This window comes from Eucyclogobius newberryi, unplaced genomic scaffold (assembly GCF_026437365.1).
Source record: "Eucyclogobius newberryi isolate DKJ021-1_F unplaced genomic scaffold, fEucNew1.0.hap1 SCAF_10, whole genome shotgun sequence".
In the NCBI taxonomy this organism is placed as follows: Eukaryota; Metazoa; Chordata; class Actinopteri; order Gobiiformes; family Gobiidae; genus Eucyclogobius; species Eucyclogobius newberryi.
Window position 1 is genome coordinate 23,694,214 of NW_027315724.1, and position 23,699 is coordinate 23,717,912.

Consider the following 23,699-nt stretch of genomic DNA (forward strand, 5'->3'; position numbering starts at 1 on the left):
AGAACGAGCTCAACTTGCACACGGTTTGTATTGTAAGTTCAAAGGACATTGTTCTGAAGTAAATAAACTTTATGTAATCCACTTTTCACAGATACAAATCACACAAGTAATAAAATGATGATAAAACCGGAGTGATATGGGACAGAGTTTTGCACAAGTCTTTAAAGAGCGGTTTAATAAAAAAACAAGTAAAAAACAGAGTAAGAGCAATCAAGCCGTGATGAAATAAAAGCATGAATAGTCTTTCCAAATCAGACATAAAAAAAAAAAATTGGCCTGGTCAAATATAACAGGTTTCTGAGGCTGGTTATGACCGTGGAGCCCAGAGAACCAAGACGTTATTTAATCTGAGTTCTGTTTGCATTTAAGTGAAGATAGTTTTCAGTTAGCCACTTAAAATTTTACCACAAAATAAAGTAGCTATCTGGAATAATGAATTTTAGCTGAAGTGATTTACACCAGGGAATAGATAGAATTTACGAGTTAAAGTACATCTCTCTTTAGTTGGCATCTGCCTAATCCGAAGAGATCGATTTTCAAATTCCTTCATGACCTGCATTCATAAGAGTTCTGTTATAAAACCATGACACCAGAATTAACTTATTACAAAGTAAATACAACCAACCTTTCGGAAGAGCTCCTCGATGTCACAGTCGTGTGCAAAGGTATTCCAAACCTGAACAATGACCTGGATAAGAAGAGAGCCTTCTGATGGGTCTCTGTATGAAACATTACCTATAAAAAAAGAATGTAATTGTTGTATTATGACCCATAATTATGATAGATTATATATCATTTGACTGACCAGGAGTAGAAGAGAGAAGAGCAATGAAGTCTTTCTCTATATGTTCAGGACGAATTGTATCCTCCTGAAGGTCTTCTTCTCTTGCAGACTCAGAAACATCATCTGCCTTCACACAGTCAGACACTAACACTCTCCCACTTTTCTCTGGAAATCAAATCATATCAGAAATTCTAACTTTGTTTTGCCTGAATATGAAATTATAATAACAGACGGCCTTCGTTTTTTGGCTTCTGTTCCTTGTAATGTCATAAAGATTTGTTTGGTTTTGCATACGTCATCTGTCATTGAAAAGGCAGGTAACACTTTTCTTTACACTACTATTAAACAACATGAGGTTCAGTACTGTAAATGTGACCAAATACATACCTTATCTATAAATAATATTTTTAGCAGGGGTGTGAATGAAACAAAAACAGGAATGTATATTTTGCATAAGAAAACCACACAGAATCTTAAGTTATGTCTTGTAGAATTAGACTCGCCTCCTCTGCAGGCCTGGATGATGACGATCTTGGGTTTATTCAGCAGATCTGGGCAGTTTTCTGTATTCAGATGACTAAAAATGTTGTCGATGGGCAGTTCATCTGGTTCCTCTCCTGAAGAAGCGTCTGATTTGTAGTTGACACCGAGGACAAAGCCTCGTTTGCCGTGGGACATGATGACCACAATCACGCTGTCCGTCTCTTTGAGCTTCGGAAGCTTGGAGAACTTAACCAGGGCCTCATCCATTTGCTTTGAAAATAGTAGCAATTATAAACAAAAATAAACTACACTTCACTTAATGTGCCTCTATATAAAGTTACCTTCGCAGTGAGGTCTGTGTGTTTGAACACTTCATATCCCAGATCAGTGAGTAATATACTCATATTCTCTTCATCTTTCTCTGCTCCAGCTCTGTTTAGCTTCTCATCCGCAAAAGTGATATTAGTGATGAGCAGAGCCACGCGGTTCTTTGACGCCTTTAAGGTCACAGGATATATCTATAAAGAATGATAATAATAAATGAATAAATACAGGCTAATTACATTTATTTTGTTTGAAGAAAGGCCTACATCTTGATTGTTTTCATTTTTTCTCCAAAATGTCTCTGTGGTTTTTTTAAGTGTGGAGGACCAGTTCTGGGACTCCTGCTGGACCTGGGACTCCTGCTGGACCTGGGACTCCGGCTGGACCTGGGACTCCTGCTGGACCTGGGACTCCTGCTGGACCTGGGACTCGTGCTGGACCCGGGACTCCTGCTGGACCTGGGACTCCTGTGTAGCTGCAACACAGTTTTTACAGAGACGTGTCATTTATGTCCAATATAAAAACAAGTCTGTGCACATGATGAGGCTAAAACCTACCACATCGTACAGTGAGACCACAGGACTCACACAGCTCTTCGTAGAGAGTCTCATCACGCTCTTTGAGATGATTGAGCAGCTTCTTACTGGCTTTATCTCCTTTATTCTTCACTGTGTCTATAAGTTTCCTTGCTTTGTCAGACGTTGATGGATTCTCTTCAATTATTGAGTTTTTCTCTCCAGAGTTGATGATTTTATCCTCCAGCAGGTCGTCAAGGAGTTGCTTAACTAGTTCCGGTGACACTTTCTCTACAAACTTAGTCCTCAGCTTTGCAAGATCTTCTATAAAAGAAAACAAATATGTTGAGTTAGGTAAGGTCAAAGAAAGTGTGCTCAATGGCTAAGGAACAGAGTGGATATGCTTGACTTCAGCTGAGAGATTCTAGGTTCAAGCCAACGTACTCACGCCTTTTAATACATGCAAAAATACTGATGGACAATGTTTTTGAATGTGCAAAGGATTTTTTTCCCACGAAAACAGAAAATATGTAACCATTAAATCTTGATTTCGCCACTAAAACAACTCAAATAGTAACCATATATAGCAGGATAAATAAATGTACTGTATATACCCAAAATGAAATAAGTACCACATAATATAAACAAATCCTCAAATGAATATGAAAGTACAAAGTCCCCAAATACATGTAAATTAAATAAAAATGAATGTTAAATAAAATGAAAGTGAAAGTAAAAGACAGTAAAAAAAAGCGCACATTAACATTAATTTATCCCCACACCAGTTAGACCTACATTCTCACCAGTTAGACCTACATTCTCACCAGTTAGACCTACATTCTCACCAGTTAGACCTACATTCTCACCAGTTAGACCAACATTCTCATGCCAATCAGTGCCAAACTTACCCATTTTCAGTCAAGAGCCGACAGCGCCGAACACAAAGTTTTAAAAATGCGCTTCCTTTTCCTTCTGTGACGTATGATCCGTATGATTAGAAAAAGTGGGATGGTTTTCCTATTTCACCTCAATGATTTTCTCCAGTGTATAAGTTTAATTTAAAGTTAAAAAGTCAACTTTTAGTTTAAACGTGAAAAAATTTACATTAATCGTCAGAATTTCGAGTTTTATTGTAATATTTCCAGTGTTGCAGTCGTCATTTCGAGTTTTAATCTCATATTTTTGAGTTCACATGGAACAATGGCGAACAAACGCTCCTTTGAGCGGATTGTAAGAAAGAAGTGTCTCCGCCGCTGTTGGAGTTCCTTTGTTCTCCAGAGGAACCCTCGTTTGACCTTCGTCTCCTCTCTTCCCGATTCTTTTGGTTCCTGTGGTTCCTGTTCTAAAATGAAGGCTGAACTCAGATGTTTTTCTGTATTTAATAAAGTTCAAGAATCCAGGTAGTTTACAATCTCACCTCTGACCTCTGACCTTTACATTACAAAAGTTCCTATGTGGATCAGTCTGCTATGTGTCTGTAATCCGACACTCGCCTGACCTCTGTGTGTATGTGTGTGTGTGTGTGTGTGTGTGCGTGCGTGTGTGCGTGTGTGTGTGTGTGTGTGTGTGTGTGTGTGTGTGTGTGTGCGTGCGTGCGTGTGTGTGTGTGTGTGTACAAACAATATAATAGTAGGCAATATTATCTTAATTATCTCAACAGCAAAAAAATCTAAATTATCTCAACACTGCGTGGAAATGAACCAGATGTTGAGAGTCAGCATTTATGGAGCAGCAGCTTGACACATCTGGTCAGTGCCATGGCTATGATGGATGCACCAGAAATGTCTCCTGACCAGCCAGTCGGGTAACCAATAATGCCGGGTAAAGCATATTATGACGGACAGACAGACTATTTGTGTTTTACTACGATTATTGAATAGTGAAGGTGTTGATCTGCATTCAAGAAACAGACTACAAAGACAAATATATCACAGTCGGGGTTCAACCTAAGTCTGGCACATAGATGGCTCCGACAAACTTATGACATTTGAAGATGATTTGGCTGGAAGTCTACAAAAAAAACTATGTTATGGATGCTGTGATGACTGCTGGAGGCTGTCCTGCCAGAGACAGGCTTGAACTGAGCCATATTGCAGAATTTCTGCGCTTTTTGCATTTTAGTGGAAATCAAGCTGAGGCCGACCCAGTGTCGTTAGGTCCAAACAGGAAACCAGCGAATCAAAATCAGAAAAGGTTTATTGCCATTGCTAATGAACAGAATTCACAAATATCAGAACTTGCTTTGGTGATTCGGTGCAACATGAAACAATGAACACGAAACAACATATATAAAATAAAAACTATTTAAATCTGCTATAGGATAAAAAAATTAAATAGGCTTGTACTTGTTGCCTTGTATAGTATTGTGAATATGGCATCTTTCTAAAAACACACTTTCTGTTTGTTTTCACACCATAAACAAACTGGACACACACAAGAGTTCAAGACTATATTAACTACTAAATAAACCTATTTCTAAGGTCAATAGAACCGTGTCAAATCCTGATCATCATTACGTCAAGCTGCATCATCATTGTCTTTTCTTTTTTCATAATTACCTACCATTTAACATAAAAGAATGATTATCTGGGACGTCATCATAGTGATGCAAACAGGAATTCTGAAAGAAGTGCTGATGTGAAAAGCAGTATTTGACATTAGGTACAACTAGAACGAGTTCAACTTGCACACGGTTTGTATTGTAAGTTCAAAGGACATTGTTCTGAAGTAAATAAACGTTATGTAATGCACTTTTCACAGATACAAATCACATAAGTAATAAAATGATGATAAAACCGGAGTGATATGGGACAGAGTTTTGCACAAGTCTTTAAAGAGCGGTTTAATAAAAAAAAACAAGTAAAACACACATCTAATGGCACGGCCTGATAAAATATAACAGGTTTCTGAGGCTGGTTATGGCCGTGGAGCCCAGAGAACCAAGATGTTACTTAATCTGAGTTCTGTTTGCATTTAAGTGATGATAGTTTTCAGTTAGCCACTTAAAATTTTACCACAAAATAAAGTACCTATTTTTAGCAATGATGGGTAGACCAAAAATGTCTCCTGACCAGCCAGCAACAGAATGCAGGAGGGACTTTCCAAATCAGACATAAAAAACATTTTTGCACCTTGCACACCATCAGGAAGAATGACTTGAAAGTTAATGTCTTTCTTGTTGTTCCTGGGACTCCTGTGTAGCTGCAACACAGTTATTACAGAGACGTGTCATTTATGTCCAATATAAAAACAAGTCTGTGCACATGATGAGGCTAAAACCTACCACATCGTACAGTGAGACCACAGGACTCACACAGCTCTTCGTAGAGAGTCTCATCACGCTCTTTGAGATGATTGAGCAGCTTCTTACTGGCTTTATCTCCTTTATTCTTCACTGTGTCTATAAGTTTCCTTGCTTTGTCAGACGTTGATGGATTCTCTTCAATTATTGAGTTTTTCTCTCCAGAGTTGATGATTTTATCCTCCAGCAGGTCGTCAAGAAGTTGCTTAACTAGTTCCGGTGACACTTTCTCTACAAACTTAGTCCTCAGCTTTGCAAGAGCTTCTATAAAAGAAAACAAATATGTTGAGTTAGGTAAGGTCAAAGAAAGTGTGCTCAATGGCTAAGGAACAGAGTGGATATGCTTAACTTCAGCTGAGAGATTCTCGGTTCAAGCCAACGTACTCACGCCTTTTAATACATGCAAAAATACTGATGGACAATGTTTTTGAACGTGCAAATGATTCTTTTCCACGAAAACAGAAAATATTTAACCATTAAATCTTGATTTCGCCACTAAAACAACTCAAATAGTAACCAGATATAGCAGGATAAATTAATGTACTGTATAATAAGAGTGTTTACTTTACCACTATTATTAATATTATTTTGTCTTATGTTAGCTCATTTTTATTTTATCTTTTTCTTTTTTTTCTTTTCTCTATTTCTTATTAAGAATATGAGAGGTTCTGTCCATAGGAGTTTTGTTTATTTGTTTATTTTTGTTTTTAAGAGTTTTTCTATTAAGAGTGTTATTTAAAACTTCCTTTAAGTTATCTGTTCTTTTCTTCTGTATCTCATTGCGTTGCAACACTGGAATTTCCCCATTGTGTGAACAAATAAAGGCATTTCTTATCTTATACCCAAAATATAAACAAATCCTCAAATTAATATCACAGTACAAAGTCCCCAAATGCATGTACATCAAATAAAAATGAATGTTAAATAAAGACCAAAATGAAAGTGAAAGTAAAAGAAAGGCAAAACGCTTTTCTTTAGAGCACATTAACATTAATTTATCCCCGCACTAGTTAGACCTACATTCTCACCAGTTAGACCTACATTCTCACCAGTAAGACCTACATTCTCACCAGTTAGACCTACATTCTCACCAGTTAGACCAACGTTCTCATGCCAATCAGTGCCAAACTTACCCATTTTCAGTCAAGAGCCGACAGTGCCGTTCGAACACAAAGTTTTAAAAATGCGCTTCCTTTTCCTTCTGTGACGTATGATTTGAAAAAGTGGGATGGTTTTCCTATTTCACCTCAATGATTTTCTCCAGTGTATAAGTTTAATTTCAAGTTGAAAAGACAACTTTTAGTTTAAATGTAAAAAAATGTACATTAATCGTTAGAATTTCGAGTTTTAATGTAATATTTCGAGTGTTAAATTCGTCATTTCGAGTTTTAATCTTTTTGAGTTCATATGGAACAATGGCGAGCGGATTGTAAGAAAGAAGTGTGTCCGCCGCTGTTGGAGTTCCTCGTTTGACTTTTTGTCATCACCCAGAGTCTTCGTCTCCTCTCTTCTCGATTCTTTTGGTTCCTGTGGTTCCTGTTCTAAAATGATGACTGAACTGAGATCTTTTTCTGTATTTAAGAAAGTTCAAGAATCCAGGTAGTTTACAAGGGAGGCATGTCATTACGTCTGTTTGTCACCTCCGCAATCTCACCTCTGACCTCTGACCTTTACAGTACAAAAGTTCCACAAAACCCCCAATCTTTGGCCGAGCCCCCCCACAAGAGGCAGGGCTCCATCCTCTGTGTCAGTCTGCTATGTGTGTGTGTTCGCCGGACCTATCTGCTTTACAACCATTGTTTCAAGCACGCACACACACACACACACACGCGCACACACACGCGCACACACACGCGCGCACACACACACACACACACACACACACACGCACACACATACACACACACACACACACACACACAAACAAACACACACACACACACACACAAACACACACACACACACACAAACACACACACACACACACAAACAAACACACACACACACACACACACAAACACACACACACACACACACACGAAATTTAGGGCTTATTATTAGCTGCATTGTCCACAGCTAATAACAAATAATTAGTGACTTTAACTAGCGTGGTTTCAGTGTGTGGTGGATTCTGAGCCCTGACTGGAAAACTTCAAATAAGTCATTGTCCTGTAGATGGCGACAAAGCTGTTTAACTGCAACTTTTTCAAGGATTTTAGAGCAATAGGTCTGTAGTTTACCAATAATATAAGTCAGGCTCTAGGTTAGACTTTTTCAAAAGCGGTTTAATGACTGCATGTTTGAAGGATTGTGGAATCTAACCATTTTCTAGTGAAGTGTTCATTATATTAAGAATAGAGTCTATAATTAGGGGGAGAATGTCTTTGAGGAGTCTGCTTGGAATGGGGTCTAGGACACAAGTTGAGGTTTTAGAGGACATAATGGTTGAAGTTATCTCTGCTTGATCAACAGCTGTGAACCTTCTAAATTTACTGATGGATTGAAAGGGACACTAGTTTTACAGCTTGGGCTTGTTCAGGGCTAATAATGGGAGTAATTTCATCTCATTTAACTCTGATTGTTTTTATTTTATTGTTAGAAAATAGAAGGAAAACATCAGAGCTGAGAGAAGCTGGGATTGAGGGCTCTACTGCGCTGTGACAGTTTGTTACCATGGCTACAGTGCTTTTTCCATACTTTTGGGGATTCTTCTGTGTGAGAGCGACGAAATGATCCTTCTAACTTTATATCTCTTTGTTTATGTGAACGCAGTTATTCGTTGTACCATGGGGAGGCGCACTTTAGCCTAATGACCTTCGGTTTTAACGGAGCTGCAACATCAGGCGCAGACTTCAGGGAATTCATGGTCAAGTCAACAAATTGGTCACTTACCCTGGGACTAAAGCTGTTCTCAGTAGGATCACATGACATGTCACTGAATATTGGCTTGGTTCTTTGAACTTTGAGATAGATTTTTTGAATATTGTCCTTTTCATTACAACTTTATTCCGTGGGGCAGGATAATCTTTAAGAATAAACTGAAAGGTAATTCGGAAATTCAAATGCTTATGACTGTGATTCGGTTTATTTACATTTTGAGCAATATCAATGCTATCCAACAGGGTGCTGAAGGCATTACTCAGAGAGTTATAACTCACGTTCACGTGGATATTGAAGTCTCCAGCTATAACTACTTTATCCCAGGCTAACACTATGTTTGATATAAAGTCAGAAAACTGTTATAAACTCTGAATAGGGACCAGTAGGTCGGTAGATTACTATGAACAAAACTCCTTGGTTTCTCCAATTTGGACGTGTGGTTGAGGCTTTCAAATGAGTGAAATGTATTGTTAATTTTAGGACCTGTGAGTAGGCTTGTGTCATGTGTGAGATCACTGCCACATAACCACCTCGGCCTGTGCTCCTGGCGGTCTGAAAGTTAACATGGGTGGGTGGGGTGAACTCATTTAGACTGACATAATCATCTTGTCGAAGCCAAGTTTCCGTTAGAGCTAGAAGATCTATGTTATAATCACTAATTAATTAATTTACTAAAAGCGATTTGGAGGAAATTGACCTAATGTTTAGCAGTCCACATTTTATATGCTTATGTATTTGTTTATTTGTATCATTTGTAAGTGATATTTTTCTTAGGTTATTTGGTCTGACGCCTGAAATAGTTTTTCTGAGATTCGATTTTTTGGCATTATTTGCACGAGGGACACACACATTTAAAGGTCATTTATTGTTAAATGTGTTTTAAATGCACAATTTAATTATAGTTTTTTAAATGTTTTAACAATTCGAAATTATGATTTACATTTAATAAATATTGATTTATTTTACATTTGAAACCTTATCTAAATGTTATTTTAGTAAATGCTTTATTATTACTTCAGAGCAGAGCTTCTCAAAGTGTGGGGCATGTCCATATGGGGGGGCACAGAGCTGTGCCAAGGGGGGCGTGAGACATTTGAAGAAATGTGGACAGTTTAAACTGTCCGTACAGAAGTCTCAAGTGATTTGTTTCTTCAATGGGCATAGGGACGTCTCCCTTAGACTGCATGGGCAAGTACTCGAACAGGTCAGGGAAGTGAGGTTCTTGGGGGTCACCTTTGACAAGAGGCTTAGTTGGCGACAGCACATTGATAAGGTCAGTGGTAAATGCGACAAGGTGAATAACTTGATTTGTTGTCTATCCGACCAGGACTGGGGGGCCAGCAGAAGGTTGCTCCTGAATATTTATCGGGCTATAATGAGGGCAGCTATTGATTATAGCTGTATTGCCTACATGTCTGCAGCTGAGACTAACTTAAAGAAGCTTGATGTAGAACAAGCACAAGCCTTGCTTTGGGGCTTTTAGGACCTCCCCTGTCTCGATGCTGCAGGTTGACTTGGGAGAATTGCCGTTACGGCTCCGGAGATTAGAACTTCTGTTGGCTTACTGGGTGAATGTGCAAGGTCATACAAGCTTGCACCCTGTAAGGGAATTTCTCAGAGACAATGGGGGACAGAATGAGACTGACAGTATGGTTATTTGCTGGGAAGGAAATGCGAAAGCGCGACTTGCTGGGGTTGGTGATCTAAGTGTGGCTTTGTCTACTATAGCTCCTTGGAAGTTTGTTCCGGCTCCTGTTGATATTAGCTTGCATCGCAAACTTAAAGGAGTCACTGGGAGGGCGCCGCAGTTTGTTGTTCAAGAGCTCATCGATAGGCATTCAGATGATGTATTTATTTATACCGATGGGTCTAGGGATCCTGAGAGTGGGCGTACTGGCGCTGCTTATTTCGTGCCTGACCTGGAGGTGGCGGTCAAGAAGAGGTTAACAGATCGCCTTTCTGTTTTCACCTTGGAACTCATAGCGATACGGTTAGCGTTGGAATGGGCGGAATCTACTTTAAAGTTGTTGTTGTTGTTGTTTTATGGCGGTTGGCATCCAAGCGTTGCATTACCGCCAGACTTTATTCCTCAGAAAGTGTTGCGGCATTGCGGTGGCCTCTGACAGCCTTTCTGCATTGCAAAGCATTAAATCTGGGAAGTCGGATTGCAGACAGGATGTTTTGTATGGCATCTTCTGTCAGATACTCTCCCTGTCCAAGAAGGATGTGAGAGTTTCCTTCATTTGGGTTCCTGCTTATGTGGGGGTGGATGGTAACGAAATGGCTGATTCGCTGGCTAAACGTTCCCTTAGGCGGCCATCAATTGATGTGACGGTTGAGTTAAGCAAATCTGAAATCAAGCCTATTATCAAGAGTCACGTGTATGGCCTTTGGCAGGAATTTTGGAGTCATTGTGATACTGAACGGCATCTTTATCACATACAGGGTAGTGTTGGTCCTTGCAGATCCATGGGCAGGAACGCGGGGGAGGAAAGGGCCTTTGCTGGGATGGGCCATACTGGACTCAATTGGTCACTGAGAAGGATAGGCAAACATCCGACCGGTCTGTGTAATCACTGTCAGGTGCCAGAGACTGTCGAGCATGTGCTGATTCGCTGTGCGGCCTATGAAAGAGAAAGGACTGGGTTGGCGTTGTGATTTCGGAATAATGGGCGGGAGTTCAATCTGCGGAACGTTCTTACATTCCAGTCACAGGGTTTGTGTGAGGCTGTAGTTGCTTACTTGTTGTTGTTGTTTTATGGCGGTTGGCATCCGAGTGTTGCATTACCGCCAGACTTTATTCCTCAGACGTTTCGTAGTCCTCAGACTCTGTCGTAGTCCGTAAAAGTACTCCTCCCATCGCTTTGGCGTTACAAAGCCCATGAGGTCATGATGTGTTGCTTACTTGTTGTTGTTGTTGTTGTTGTTGTTTTATGGCGGTTGACATCCGAGTGTTGCATTACCGCCAGACTTTATTCCTTAGACTTTGTCGTAGTCCTAAAAGTTCTTCTTCCAGTGCCTTGACTTCCAGTGCTTTGTCCTCAGACTCTGTCGTAGTCCGTTGTTGTTGTTGTTGTTGTTGTTTTATGGCGGTTGGCATCCAAGTGTTGCATTACCGCCAGACTTTATTCCTCAGACTTTGTCGTAGTCCTCAGACTCTGTCGTAGTCCGTAAAAGTACTCCTTCCATTGCTTTGGCGTTACAAAGCCCATGAGGTCACGACACGTCCTTGTGACTAGAACAGCTGTTGCTGCTTCAGAGACCAACCGGCTTTATTCCAGGGAGACTCTTCTTCATCTTCCTCTCCTTCTTTGACGTTCGGTGCTTCCACCGTACAGCTTTATTCTTTAGGCTTCATTCTATAGGCTTTAATATTTCCACTGATGTCGCTGCTTGGTAGCCGTGCGTCTACGAGACTGGGCGAGGACAGGAGTCCACCCCCACCCCCATCTCGTCACTCTGATCACTCTGACTCCCCACAAGCAGACCCCCATCACTCCGACTCCCATTTAGCGCCTTTAGCCTGTTTTCTATATCTGCCCAATCAAGCTCCTTTGTTCCAAGGAATCTCCCTGCAGCTTTAGCAATGATCCTGATCCTTTCAGTTCTGCTTTGAGTCTGAGCAGCACAGTTTACAACATCCACCATAAAGAGTACAAAATCCTCTCTATCCACAACCAGGGTATTCTCATTAATTCTGGAACCTGCACACTTGGGACCTCCACTCTTGAAACCTTCACACTTCTTGGGAGCCACGCTGGCCTTTCTCATTTCGCCCTGGCTGGGAGCAGCGCTGGCTCCTCTCTCTGTATTTACTCTAAACTCGTTACTTGAAACTTTCTTGACTGCATCTGCATAGGATATACCTTGAGAGACCTTTATTTTCTGCACCTCAGCAGCTCTTTTGCTAAACCTGCATCCCCCGAAGGCAGAGCTATGTTCTTCCCCACAGTTACAGCACTTCAGTTTTGCACCCACGTCACACTTCCCATACTCGTGGTCTCCTGCACATTTACCACATCTTTGCTTCCCTCTACAGACCGCTGCAATATGCCCAAAGCGCTGGCACTTAAAGCAACGCAGGGGCGGCGGAACATATGGCCTGACGCTATAGCACATGTACCCAATGAACACCTTACTAGGCAGGCACCTCCCTTCAAGTGTTACCATTACCGACAAGCTGTCACATCTTACCCCAAACCGGGTCACCTTCAAACGCCTAGCGTCCACCACCGTAACTCCAGTCAAATTCTCCTTAACTTCATCCACAGACGTCGCCGTAGGGACACCTACGATAACTCCTCTGACCGTGTTTCTTTCAGCATCAGACACAAGAATGTCCTTTCCACCCAGACGTTTAGCTCCAATCGCCTTCCGTTGCTGAGCCGCGTCCTTGCACACGACCAGCAGCGAGCCATCTCTAAGGACACTCACACTCTTGATCACTCCCACAGCTACAGTTAGGCTCTTTGACAATGCCACTGAATTCCACTCCTTAAAGGATGCACTATCCTGTGCAAGCTTTATGATCACCTTACAGTCTCTGCTCTCACCCCGGATATCAATAGCTTCAGCCTCATCCTGCTGCTCATTCCCAGAACCCTCGGACGAGCTAAGGGACTTTTTACGTTTCCGGGCACGTGCAGGCAGAAAAGGCTGCTCCTCCACGCCGTCCAGAACGTCTTCCATCCCCGATCCACATTTAATAAATATTGATTTATTTTACATTTGAAACCTTATCTAAATGTTATTTTAGTAAATGCTTTATTATTACTTCAGAGCAGAGCTTCTCAAAGTGTGGGGCATGTCCATATGGGGGGGCACAGAGCTGTGCCAAGGGGGGCGTGAGACATTTGAAGAAATGTGGACAGTTTAAACTGTCCGTACAGAAGTCTCAAGTGATTTGTTTCTTCAATGGGCATAGGGACGTCTCCCTTAGACTGCATGGGCAAGTACTCGAACAGGTCAGGGAAGTGAGGTTCTTGGGGGTCACCTTTGACAAGAGGCTTAGTTGGCGACAGCACATTGATAAGGTCAGTGGTAAATGCGACAAGGTGAATAACTTGATTTGTTGTCTATCCGACCAGGACTGGGGGGCCAGCAGAAGGTTGCTCCTGAATATTTATCGGGCTATAATGAGGGCAGCTATTGATTATAGCTGTATTGCCTACATGTCTGCAGCTGAGACTAACTTAAAGAAGCTTGATGTAGAACAAGCACAAGCCTTGCTTTGGGGCTTTTAGGACCTCCCCTGTCTCGATGCTGCAGGTTGACTTGGGAGAATTGCCGTTACGGCTCCGGAGATTAGAACTTCTGTTGGCTTACTGGGTGAATGTGCAAGGTCATACAAGCTTGCACCCTGTAAGGGAATTTCTCAGAGACAATGGGGGACAGAATGAGACTGACAGTATGGTTATTTGCTGGGAAGGAAATGCGAAAGCGCGACTTGCTGGGGTTGGTGATCTTAGTGTGGCTTTGTCTACTATAGCTCCTTGGAAGTTTGTTCCGGCTCCTGTCCCCACATAAGCAGGAACCCAAATGAAGGAAACTCTCACATCCTTCTTGGACAGGGAGAGTATCTGACAGAAGATGCCATACAAAACATCCTGTCTGCAATCCGACTTCCCAGATTTAATGCTTTGCAATGCAGAAAGGCTGTCAGAGGCCACCGCAATGCCGCAACACTTTAAAGTAGATTCCGCCCATTCCAACGCTAACCGTATCGCTATGAGTTCCAAGGTGAAAACAGAAAGGCGATCTGTTAACCTCTTCTTGACCGCCACCTCCAGGTCAGGCACGAAATAAGCAGCGCCAGTACGCCCACTCTCAGGATCCCTAGACCCATCGGTATAAATAAATACATCATCTGAATGCCTATCGATGAGCTCTTGAACAACAAACTGCGGCGCCCTCCCAGTGACTCCTTTAAGTTTGCGATGCAAGCTAATATCAACTTGTTGTTGTTGTTGTTGTTGTTGTTTTATGGCGGTTGGCATCCGAGTGTTGCATTACCGCCAGACTTTATTCCTCAGACGTTTCGTAGTCCTCAGACTCTGTCGTAGTCCGTAAAAGTACTCCTCCCATCGCTTTGGCGTTACAAAGCCCATGAGGTCATGATGTGTTTTTGTGACTAGAATAGTTGTTGTGTCAGAGACCAACCGGCTTTATTCCAGGGAGACTCTTCTTCACCTTCCTCGCCCTCTTTGACGTTCGGTGCTTTGGAAGTACACTAATATCAACTTATACAGCACAGGGTGTTGGGTAGGCGTTTATATAGGATGTTCTAATGTGCTCTGAACTTGTGGGCTTTGAAACTCCAAAGTAATGGAAGAAGAACTTCTAAAGAATACAGTCTGGCATGATAGAATGCCAGCTGGAATAAGGTCTGGTGAATACAGGATCTGGCGGTGGTGTGGCATTTAGATGCCAACCGCCATAAAACGGCAACGGCAACGGCGACAACAACAACAACAACAACAACATCTAAAGGATAAAGTCTGAAGAATAAAGTCTGGCGGCAATGTAACACTTGGATACCAGCCGCCAAAAAACAACATGAAACCATGGATAACAGCTGCCATAAAACACCATAGAAGAAGAAGATATGTGTTTTCTTTTTAATACAGTATAGCATAAAACACACACTTTGAAGACGTACAACTACAGTAAGTGGCGGTAAATGTACCTTTTCAGTTGGCTTCATGCTAGATTGCCCCCTGGTGGCCGTTTGCCAGTAAAAATCTATATATTAGGCGCACCGCTATAATGACCGCAGCAGGGTTCAAAGCGTGGGGGGAAAGTAGCGGTTTGAAGTCTGAAAAGTACGGTAGTCATTGTTTTATGTTGCACCTTAATGCCGCAAGGGGAGAGAGACAAGGCTTTCTTTCTCATTTTACGTACAACTACAGTAGGTGGCTTGCCTGACCAGCCATTCCCAACACGTTTTGGCTAACTACTTATCAAAACTGTGTGTGGGTCTGGGGCTCGACAGCTGCGTTTCAATTTCTAGGGCGGAGTTTAGAGAGCAGAGACAGAACCAATCACATAAACCCAGAAGGGACGCAAAAACCGCAACACGCTTAACCGGATATTACGTAGCCCATGTCAACAAGGCGTGTTCAGCGTTATCCGTCCCCGAACACAGGAAATGTCTCCTGAATCGCGATGACACCCTTCGTATAACCGCATCTAACGCACGTTCATCACGGTGAGTAGAGCGGACTTTCCTGATTGTTCAAACCGAAGCAAGAGCAGAAGTAAACACTCCGTCACGAGCCGGGTCCGCCATCTTGAATGTTTTGGAAAGGGGGTGGAAAGCGCTAATTCCGTATTCTCAGTGTGACGCGTTAAAACCTCCGACTGGGATTGGCCGATAAATGGATTACTGACGATTTCATTGGCTCTGACTCCGATTCCAGACCCTCAGGCATTCGAACAGAATGTGGGCGGGGCTGGCGGGTCAGGCAAGTAGGTGGCAGTAAATGCACCTTTTCATTTGGCTGCCAACCGCCATATAAAGTAACAGAAGAAGCAAATCCTATGTTTGCGAACTTTGTTCAACGACACCTTTTCTGATTCTGATTCAATGCTTTGTCATCAACTTTGATTCAACAAAAAACCCTAACACAATATCAATGTTGAACCAATGTCCTTTGCAATGAAAGGTGAAGGTTTAAAAAAAAAAAAAAAGAGAGAGATAAGGAGGGAACACACATTTCAAACACACAATCCTACATGAGTTCAAAACTATTACCACGCCAATTACATTCCAATTCGGCCCAAAACTTACATGCCATTTTCAAGTGCCCCTATGTAGTTAATGTGCCACAGCCACTGTGTCATCCGTCCACTTGTGTGAAGTTGAGCGTAAAAATCTTCAATCCAAAGGTCTTCATATTTAAATGACTTTGTCTGGGCTAGGCTGCAAATAGAACTTTGTACTTTCGCAAAGACACTAATCATTGTGAAATTCATATGCGTAGTATTTTTATAAAAATAATTAATTTATAATATTATAGCCCACTTAATGTTTGATTTGGTGTGGGTTTTTACTGTTGTGGACAAGAAATATCATGTGAGGAGCTGTTATTAAACAGGAGGTTACACCGCTAGGGGGCAGCAGCACACAGTGCTATGTAAAACCATCGAGAAAACGATCTGGGACAAAATGGTAGTGGATAGGAGCTAGCCGCCTGGCTAATGTAAACACCCACCCAAACGGGACTGGAGCCGAGACAAACACCAAGAATCCCCTATATCATCTCCAAACTGCAAAAAGAAGAGTACGTACAATCAAATCCAACACTGAATGATTACGATTGTCGGCCACAACCCACATTATCGCGTAAATCTGCTAGCTCACCAATTAGCTAACGTTAGCTAACCTAGCTCCAAGGATGATAGTCATCGTATGTTACCCATAGCACTGTTACAGCACAGGGTGCGGAATGTTACTGTCAGCAACCTACACTGCAGGATATTGGTTAAAGCAACAAATATATATTTGGAGGTTTTCTGCTACTTCTGCGTTCGTAGCTTGTGTTGCCCTCGTCTTGTTTTGGCTAATCCTTGTTCAGCACTAATTACGGTGCTACATTTGCATTTATCCCTCATCAGTCCAACCCTGCAATCTCCAAACTACTCTGACCTTATTGCATACTTTATCTGGGGTTGTTTTGTATTTTTGGAACACTTTGTATTTATGTGCAGGGAAATCTGAATAGCTGAGAAGGTTTGACAGCACAGGACAAGATAAGAATCTTTATCTGGGGAAATTTCAGTTGCAATGTACAAATCAAGAACATCGGGAGAATAAAAACTAGATGTACTACACTAAACTAAAATCTTACTTAATATCTTAGTAGATAAGTGCAGATATAGCAAAAATATAAATACGATCTCTTATGTTCAGTAAGCGGCTGTTTTGTACAGTGCAGCATATGTGCGGAATAAATAGCAGATGAACAGTATGAAGTATTATAAATTGATATACACTAAGTGACTATGGCTATAATTATTTACAGTGCAGCATATGGAATAAAGTGGCTTCAGTAATGATTGCACCAGAAATGGCATTAAGTTACAGTAATGCACATGATTATAACAGATGGATAACACATATTCAGATCATACAGGGTTAGCAGTATTATCGTACAATCTGACAATAACAGGAAGGAAAGACCTGTGAAACCTTTCCTTCACACAGAGAGAGCGTGTCACTGAAGCTGCTCTCCAAAGTCAAAGAATAACTTTTTGATACTTTCTGAGCACACACAATATGAACACACTCTAATTTATATTCATTTTTATAATTAAAGGCCTCACCTTTGTCTTCTTATTACCAAGAGATGGTAATGATATTTATTGTGCTCATGTTTGCCCATTTTTAGTGAACACAATGAGTCAGCGAACTGAACGGCGTGGGATCCATTTGGACCAATCGGAGCTGCTCTGCAAAAAAGGATGTGGTTATTTTGGCAATAACGCTTGGCAGGGCCTCTGCTCCAAGTGTTGGAGAGAGGAGAACCAGCGAGAAAGACAAAAACAAATTCAAGAGGACTGGGCACTTGCTGAAAGGTGGGATTAAAGTCTCAGTCTCCTGTGAATTGCAAAGATTTTTTTTGTAGAGTTAGCATTAGCCTTATTTTCCTGTGCTTTTTTGCTTTATTTATTGCTAAAACAAAAATATTATTAATCACACCAAATTGATTATTTAAATAATTGTCAATCGATTTAGTTTAGTTTATTTGGGTACTTCCATTGGGTATTGATTTACAGGGCAGAAATTAAAATCACAATTTAATTTAATAAAACGATTTAAAATAATAATTAGTTTGCAGCCATACTGTATTCTATATGTTATATAATTATTTACAGACTGCAGCGAGAAGAAGAAGAAGCTTATGCAAGTAGACATCAGAAGCCGCCACAATCCCAACCAGCAATCACACCCTTCAGCAAGTTTGAAGAAAGAAAGACAAAAGAAAAATCCAGCAAAGTGAACACAGTCACAAAGTTTTTTACTCCTTCAACCAAGACCCCACCAAAAAAAGGTACACTTTGAGCTTTATGGTGTTTTCACACATTAGTGGAGCAGGCCCTGTGCGCACTAGATGTAGATCTGGTTTGATTTATTTCACTTTCTTGTTCACACACATTAGAAGAAATCAACGTGCTTAAAGCAAACACAGTCCAGTTAAAAGTGGACACATGTACGCCCACTGGCACTTTTCATTTTTCTTTTACTCGTGGCACTCTGTGAGGGTGATGTGCACTAACAAACAGCACAGAGGTTTTACCACACACACAGATTGATATGCAATTAATCTAAGGGCTTGCTCCAGACTGCGACAGGAGCCCCTCTGAGACCACCGGTTTGGAGTGGTCTGAGAGAGCAGAGTGCGGCTGTCGTGTTCACACTGACCCAGGCACCGCACTGTCCTCGGATCAAGAGCTTTTTTATGTCAACCTAAATAGGCACTGTGAAAACAAGCTTCATGAATTTGTACTGTTTTGTTTTTGGTGCTCTATATTTTCATACATATATACAGTCATACATATATATACATACATATACATGTATATGTATATGTATTTCCCCCCTTATTATTATATATTTCACAATGTATAACTTCTATGTTTACAGATAATGCCTTTGACTCTCAGTCCACTCCAAGTCCTAGTTTTTCATCAAGCCGTCATCCTTCAGCTGACACAGACCATGCAACACGAGAGTTCATAGACTTTCTTAAGCCACTAAAGTCCGGCAGGGAGATTTTTAAACAATGCCGGGCTTTCACTGAAAGCATGGTGTATAAGCGAGTAAGTACCATTTTTTTTGTGTGTCTCTGTGTTTTGTGCAAATACTGTATAGTTTATCCGTACAGGAAATGGGTGTTGATGAACTGTCAGAGTGTGTCCAGGACTTTTACCAAAATCTATCTGACCGCCTGCACACACAATTTAAAGGTATGCCTTTGCTGTCACTTTGTAAAAGCAAGTTTAGTTGTATTATGTAATTTAATTGTGTGTATTTCACAAGGTTCCACTGAACATGTTGACAGTGTTATGGATGCAGTTGAAAAATATATGATGACTCGACTGTACAAAGAGGTTTTCTGTCCTGAGACCACTGATGATGAAAAGAAGGATTTGGCAATTCAGAAAAGAATTAGGTCAGAATAAAAAATGCATGACTTGTATAAACTTTAGCCATATATTTATGTTTCATCTTTTAGTTCATCGGCTTTTGCTGTTTTTCTCATAGAGCCTTGCATTGGGTCACCATTGAGATGCTGTGTGTTCCTGTAGATGAGGAGATCCCTGAAGTTTCAGACAGTGTGGTCAAAGCGATCACAGGTTAGGCATACTAGGACTCCTTGGAGCCCATAACATTACATGTTTTAAAAGTACAATTTAAGGAAAATAATTTCTTCCTCAGATGTCATTGAAATGGATTCCAAGCGTGTTCCGAAAGACAAGCTCGGTTGCATAACTCGCTGCAGCAAGCATATCTTTAATGCAATTAAAATCAGCAAAAAGGAGGCAGCATCAGCAGATGACTTTCTCCCGACGCTCATTTATATTGTACTCAAGGCAAACCCTCCACGACTGCAGTCCAACATCCAATACATTACTCGCTTCTGCATCCCTAGCCGGCTCATGACTGGAGAAGATGGATACTACTTCACTAACCTGGTAATACAAATGATGACACAGTGACAGTAAACTAAATATAAACAAATACAAAATACTGGTTAAAATATAATGTGTTTTATTTAAATCATTAATTAAAAACTATATTGATACAATTCTTATCCTCGTTCTTTGATGTTAGACATGTGTAGTAACATGTTGTCATCTCTCCCCAGTGCTGTGCAGTGGCCTTTATTGAAAAGCTGGATGGCCAGTCTCTGAATCTGAGTACTGAAGAGTTTGAGCTCTACATGTCCGGTCAGGCCTCTCCTCACTGGACACAAGGAGCCAGTGGCTCCACCGACTCCCCAGACAGCTCAGCCCTCAGCCAGGTCCACAAACGGCTGGATCTTTTAACTGGTTTAGGGGAAAGGCAGGACAGTGTCATAGAGAAGGCACGGCAGCTAGAGAGCGACCTTATCGATTGGACAGATGAGGTAGAGCAAAAAGTGCAGAGTGTTTTGGAAAGTTTTCCACCAGACCTCCCAAATCCAGCCACTTCCAACTCTGCATCTGCCATTGACTCTGAAAATGTAGAGAACGAGCTCCTGCCCCCACCGCTACAGCCACAAGTGTTTGCTGGTTAATGTTTGGAGATCCACTCTGCATCATCCTACTTCTTCCACCTCAATGTCCAAGAACATTAGGCATTTGATTTTAAATATACCGTCACCGTCCCCATAATAAAGATGGGCTTTTAGGATCCACGGAACACCAATGATAATATCGAACACAGCTATTGGTATACTAATAATATTAACCTTAATTTTATTTTATTTATGATACCACACTTATAACAGCATTAGAATTTTAAAATTGAAACAGGTCCAACTGCTTTTTATGTATTTAAACACACAACAATAACAACAATAATAATTTATACTACATCTGATAACACACAGGCTAACCTTTTGGTTTTGGGTTTATGTCAATTAGTGTAATTAATACATAGTATAACGTGTATAGTTTTCTCTCATGCAGTAAATCCTTTTATAGGACATGCTACTTTTAAAAGCTCTTCCAGAATTGTATTTATTCACCGCAGTTACACTCAACAGTGATTCAGATTGAAAATGATTTATTTTCTGTTGCTTTACGTGGAAATGTTTGATGCAAGTCATCTGCATTTCTTTCTTTCTTTTCTTCTTTCATTTCTTTTTTCTAAGAATGAAGAAGTTCCAGTTCTCTGTAACTTCCTTTGTTTCAAAAAAGAAGTTCTTTATGCTTATGACGTTTTGATCAACTCATTGTTTTAGATGGCAACGGTTTGTGTTATGGTGCATTTGTTGTATAGATATTTTCCTGTTCATGACTCCATAAGAACTCCAATGTATGACTGTTGTCTTGGTAATACCAGACCTTCTACTCCAGTCCTAAATGGGTGTTTTAAAATGTATTTTATTTTTCTATGAGGTGTAGGTTATTGATTCTCCTGGGTGCACTGAGTGTCAGTTGTATAGCATCGTTGAATGTGCTCTAGACCTCACATTTCCGTTATCGTTTGGTTGTACAAAATACCATTTATTTAATCAGAGGCACATTCTCTTGTTTGAGATCTATGTTAAATGAAGGAACCTTAGCAGATTCTCATTCTTAATGGGAGAGCAGTGCTGTTAACTTGTGTTACATTTATTTCATGACGTTTTGTCAGTATATGTGTAATTGTTCACTTTTAATTTTGGCAATAAGCTTTTAATCTGGATTTTAACAATGGCTTGAATAACTGCATTGCACTGTATGAAGTCATTTATGTAATGTTTTAGGTTTTGAACATTATCTTGGCAACCTTATAGGTTTGTGTCATGGAAAAACAATACTGTCTTCTATTTAAATGTAACTTATTGGGCAGTATTGGTTTATTTGCATCTATGGGTGTGTGCTGACAATTATTAAAAAGTAAAATGGTATCGGATTATATTTCACGGAGTATTCTTTTTAATTAGGTCCCATTACATTCCAACTTGCAGACATATTGAAGAATTGCATTATTTTTGCTAAGCTTGTATATAGGTTTGCTTTTTAAATTACTGCAGAAAACAAGGTTTACACTTCACTTCACACTTAAATCCACCTGTCACACAGAGTCACAGAAGGAGTGAGCATAGAGCTGCATTTAACAAGCAATGAATCACAGTACAATATGACCAATCAAATATCATGTAGCCCAGCCCTAGTTAGAAATAAGTGAATTATTTGTGGACTTGCATAAATTGGGCGGACCTTGATTAAACAAAGGAAGTGAATGAGGATGTGACCACTTTCACTTCTCTCAGCATCATACAGAACAGCACAACAGAACAGCAGAACATTACTATGGATCGGATGTTTTCACTTTTCGGTGAGTTTGGCTTACTTTACGTTCCATATACATCATTTTTGCATGATAACTAACTTTCAACTATTTTTGATTTAGTGTTGGCTACATTGATGCTCGTACACTTGAGTGAGTCCCACACCGTTTACGCTGAAAAGCGCATTCGCAGAAAAACAAACTTCTATGGCATTCTATTCATCAGCTTTATTATTTAAATGTTTTGATTCAATGCGTGGCGTGTTTGTGTGGGTTTTCTTCTTACAGATCCTTTAACATATGCATCTCAGCCCGCATTGGAGATTGTCACGGGACATTCAAAGGTCTTCACTGGTCAGACGGTGAGACTCAAATGCGTGGCTCCTGCTACTCAGTACAAATCAATCTGGACCTACACATGGCATTGTGGACACAAACGACTCCCATATGCCGGTGAAGAACTGGTTTTGTTGAACATCAAGACCAAAGATAATGGGAATTACTCTTGCAAAGGTATTCGACATACAAGCGTTCAAGACATACCTACTTCCGAAAGTGTGGCAGTAGACATAAGCGTACATGGTAAGTAGTGACAATTTACTCTTGCCAATGAAGTTAGACAAAACGTGATGTTTGCATTTAGCCAAAGTATCATTTTGCATTCGCTTGGAAAACTGAATGTACTATTATTACCTTCATTTGACCATAACCTTTTAACCTCCTATACCTTTTTCTTTGTGTAGGTGGATGGGCTATCTTAGACGCCCCGTCCAAGGGTGTGGTTGGGTTCCCGATAGAGATGACGTGTCATGTTCGAGGCAACCATCCCATCCATCAGGTGATCCTGTATAGAAATGGGGTGGAAGTTTTAGAACAAAATGACCCCAAGTTTGTCCTGAACAATTTGACTCTTGAGGACGGGGGCGAGCATACTTGCAGAGCATCTTGGAATCAAAATGGACGCACAATGTCGGTCATTTCAGCTCAAGTGTCAGTCCAAGTTGTAGGTAAGATAAATAATATATTGGAATGGGAAAAGTTTCTACTCTATCTACTGTATTTTCTTAATTGTTTCCCTTTCTCTCTTAGAACCTCTGACGCAGCCCACTTTGAGTATTGTTAAAGATGCACTGTTGAATTCTTTGTCTAAACTTAAGCTTAAATGTGCACTTGAGTACAATGTTCCTGACCCTGCCCCTCGAGTCCTCTACTCTTTCTACATCAACGGCAGCCGCTATGGAACCCCAACTTTTGACAACTTCTATGTAATTCCGAGGTCAAATGGCCCATTCAAATGCAATGCTAAGGTGTCTCAGCTAGGCCTGTCCCAGTGGAGTGAATCTGAAATGTACCAAAATTGAGATGAAACATTGTCATGCCAGTTGATGAAAAACATTGAATAAATGACAAACTTGAGTTTAAAACGGC

General features: G+C 40.7%; 3 protein-coding genes across 3 annotated transcripts; 2 read left to right on the plus strand and 1 right to left on the minus strand.

Moving 5' to 3' along the window:
- Window positions 1-237: 237 nt before the first annotated feature.
- On the minus strand, window positions 238-6,592 carry LOC140369581 (caspase-1-like). Its single transcript, XM_072456959.1, has 9 exons — window positions 6,541-6,592; window positions 5,390-5,671; window positions 2,149-2,430; window positions 1,858-2,066; window positions 1,609-1,785; window positions 1,288-1,537; window positions 806-949; window positions 626-735; window positions 238-553 (listed from the first exon to the last, which is right to left on the minus strand). Exons 1-9 carry the CDS (start codon window positions 6,542-6,544, stop codon window positions 440-442), a joined length of 1,572 nt encoding a protein of 523 aa, XP_072313060.1. The 5' UTR covers window positions 6,545-6,592; the 3' UTR covers window positions 238-439.
- A 9,831-nt stretch (window positions 6,593-16,423) lies between these two features.
- Window positions 16,424-21,888, plus strand: rabgef1l (RAB guanine nucleotide exchange factor (GEF) 1, like). The gene is made up of 9 exons (XM_072464107.1): window positions 16,424-16,569; window positions 17,677-17,863; window positions 18,164-18,339; window positions 18,933-19,108; window positions 19,174-19,255; window positions 19,329-19,461; window positions 19,554-19,645; window positions 19,728-19,984; window positions 20,158-21,888. Coding segments are annotated over exons 1-9 (1,515 nt in total). The 5' UTR covers window positions 16,424-16,568; the 3' UTR covers window positions 20,569-21,888.
- Window positions 21,889-22,257: 369 nt separating this feature from the next.
- On the plus strand, window positions 22,258-23,695 carry LOC140371092 (high affinity immunoglobulin gamma Fc receptor I-like). Its single transcript, XM_072458393.1, has 5 exons — window positions 22,258-22,319; window positions 22,395-22,424; window positions 22,560-22,853; window positions 23,015-23,278; window positions 23,361-23,695. The coding sequence occupies exons 1-5, from the start codon at window positions 22,295-22,297 to the stop codon at window positions 23,630-23,632; spliced, it is 885 nt and encodes a 294-aa protein (XP_072314494.1). The 5' UTR covers window positions 22,258-22,294; the 3' UTR covers window positions 23,633-23,695.
- Window positions 23,696-23,699: the final 4 nt, after the last annotated feature.

Coding starts and splice junctions, on each gene's coding strand:
- LOC140369581 (XM_072456959.1), bottom strand. Junction 1,538..1,608: donor ACACAGACCTCACTGCGAAG/GTAACTTTATAT, acceptor CTATTTTCAAAG/CAAATGGATGAGGCCCTGGT. Junction 736..805: donor TCTTCTCTCTTCTACTCCTG/GTCAGTCAAATG, acceptor CTTTTTTTATAG/GTAATGTTTCATACAGAGAC.
- LOC140371092 (XM_072458393.1), top strand. CDS start 22,295: ATGGATCGGATGTTTTCACTTTTCG. Junction 22,320..22,394: donor TCGGATGTTTTCACTTTTCG/GTGAGTTTGGCT, acceptor TTTTTGATTTAG/TGTTGGCTACATTGATGCTC. Junction 22,854..23,014: donor AGTAGACATAAGCGTACATG/GTAAGTAGTGAC, acceptor TTCTTTGTGTAG/GTGGATGGGCTATCTTAGAC.
- rabgef1l (XM_072464107.1), top strand. Junction 19,256..19,328: donor CCTGCACACACAATTTAAAG/GTATGCCTTTGC, acceptor GTATTTCACAAG/GTTCCACTGAACATGTTGAC. Junction 19,985..20,157: donor GATACTACTTCACTAACCTG/GTAATACAAATG, acceptor ATCTCTCCCCAG/TGCTGTGCAGTGGCCTTTAT.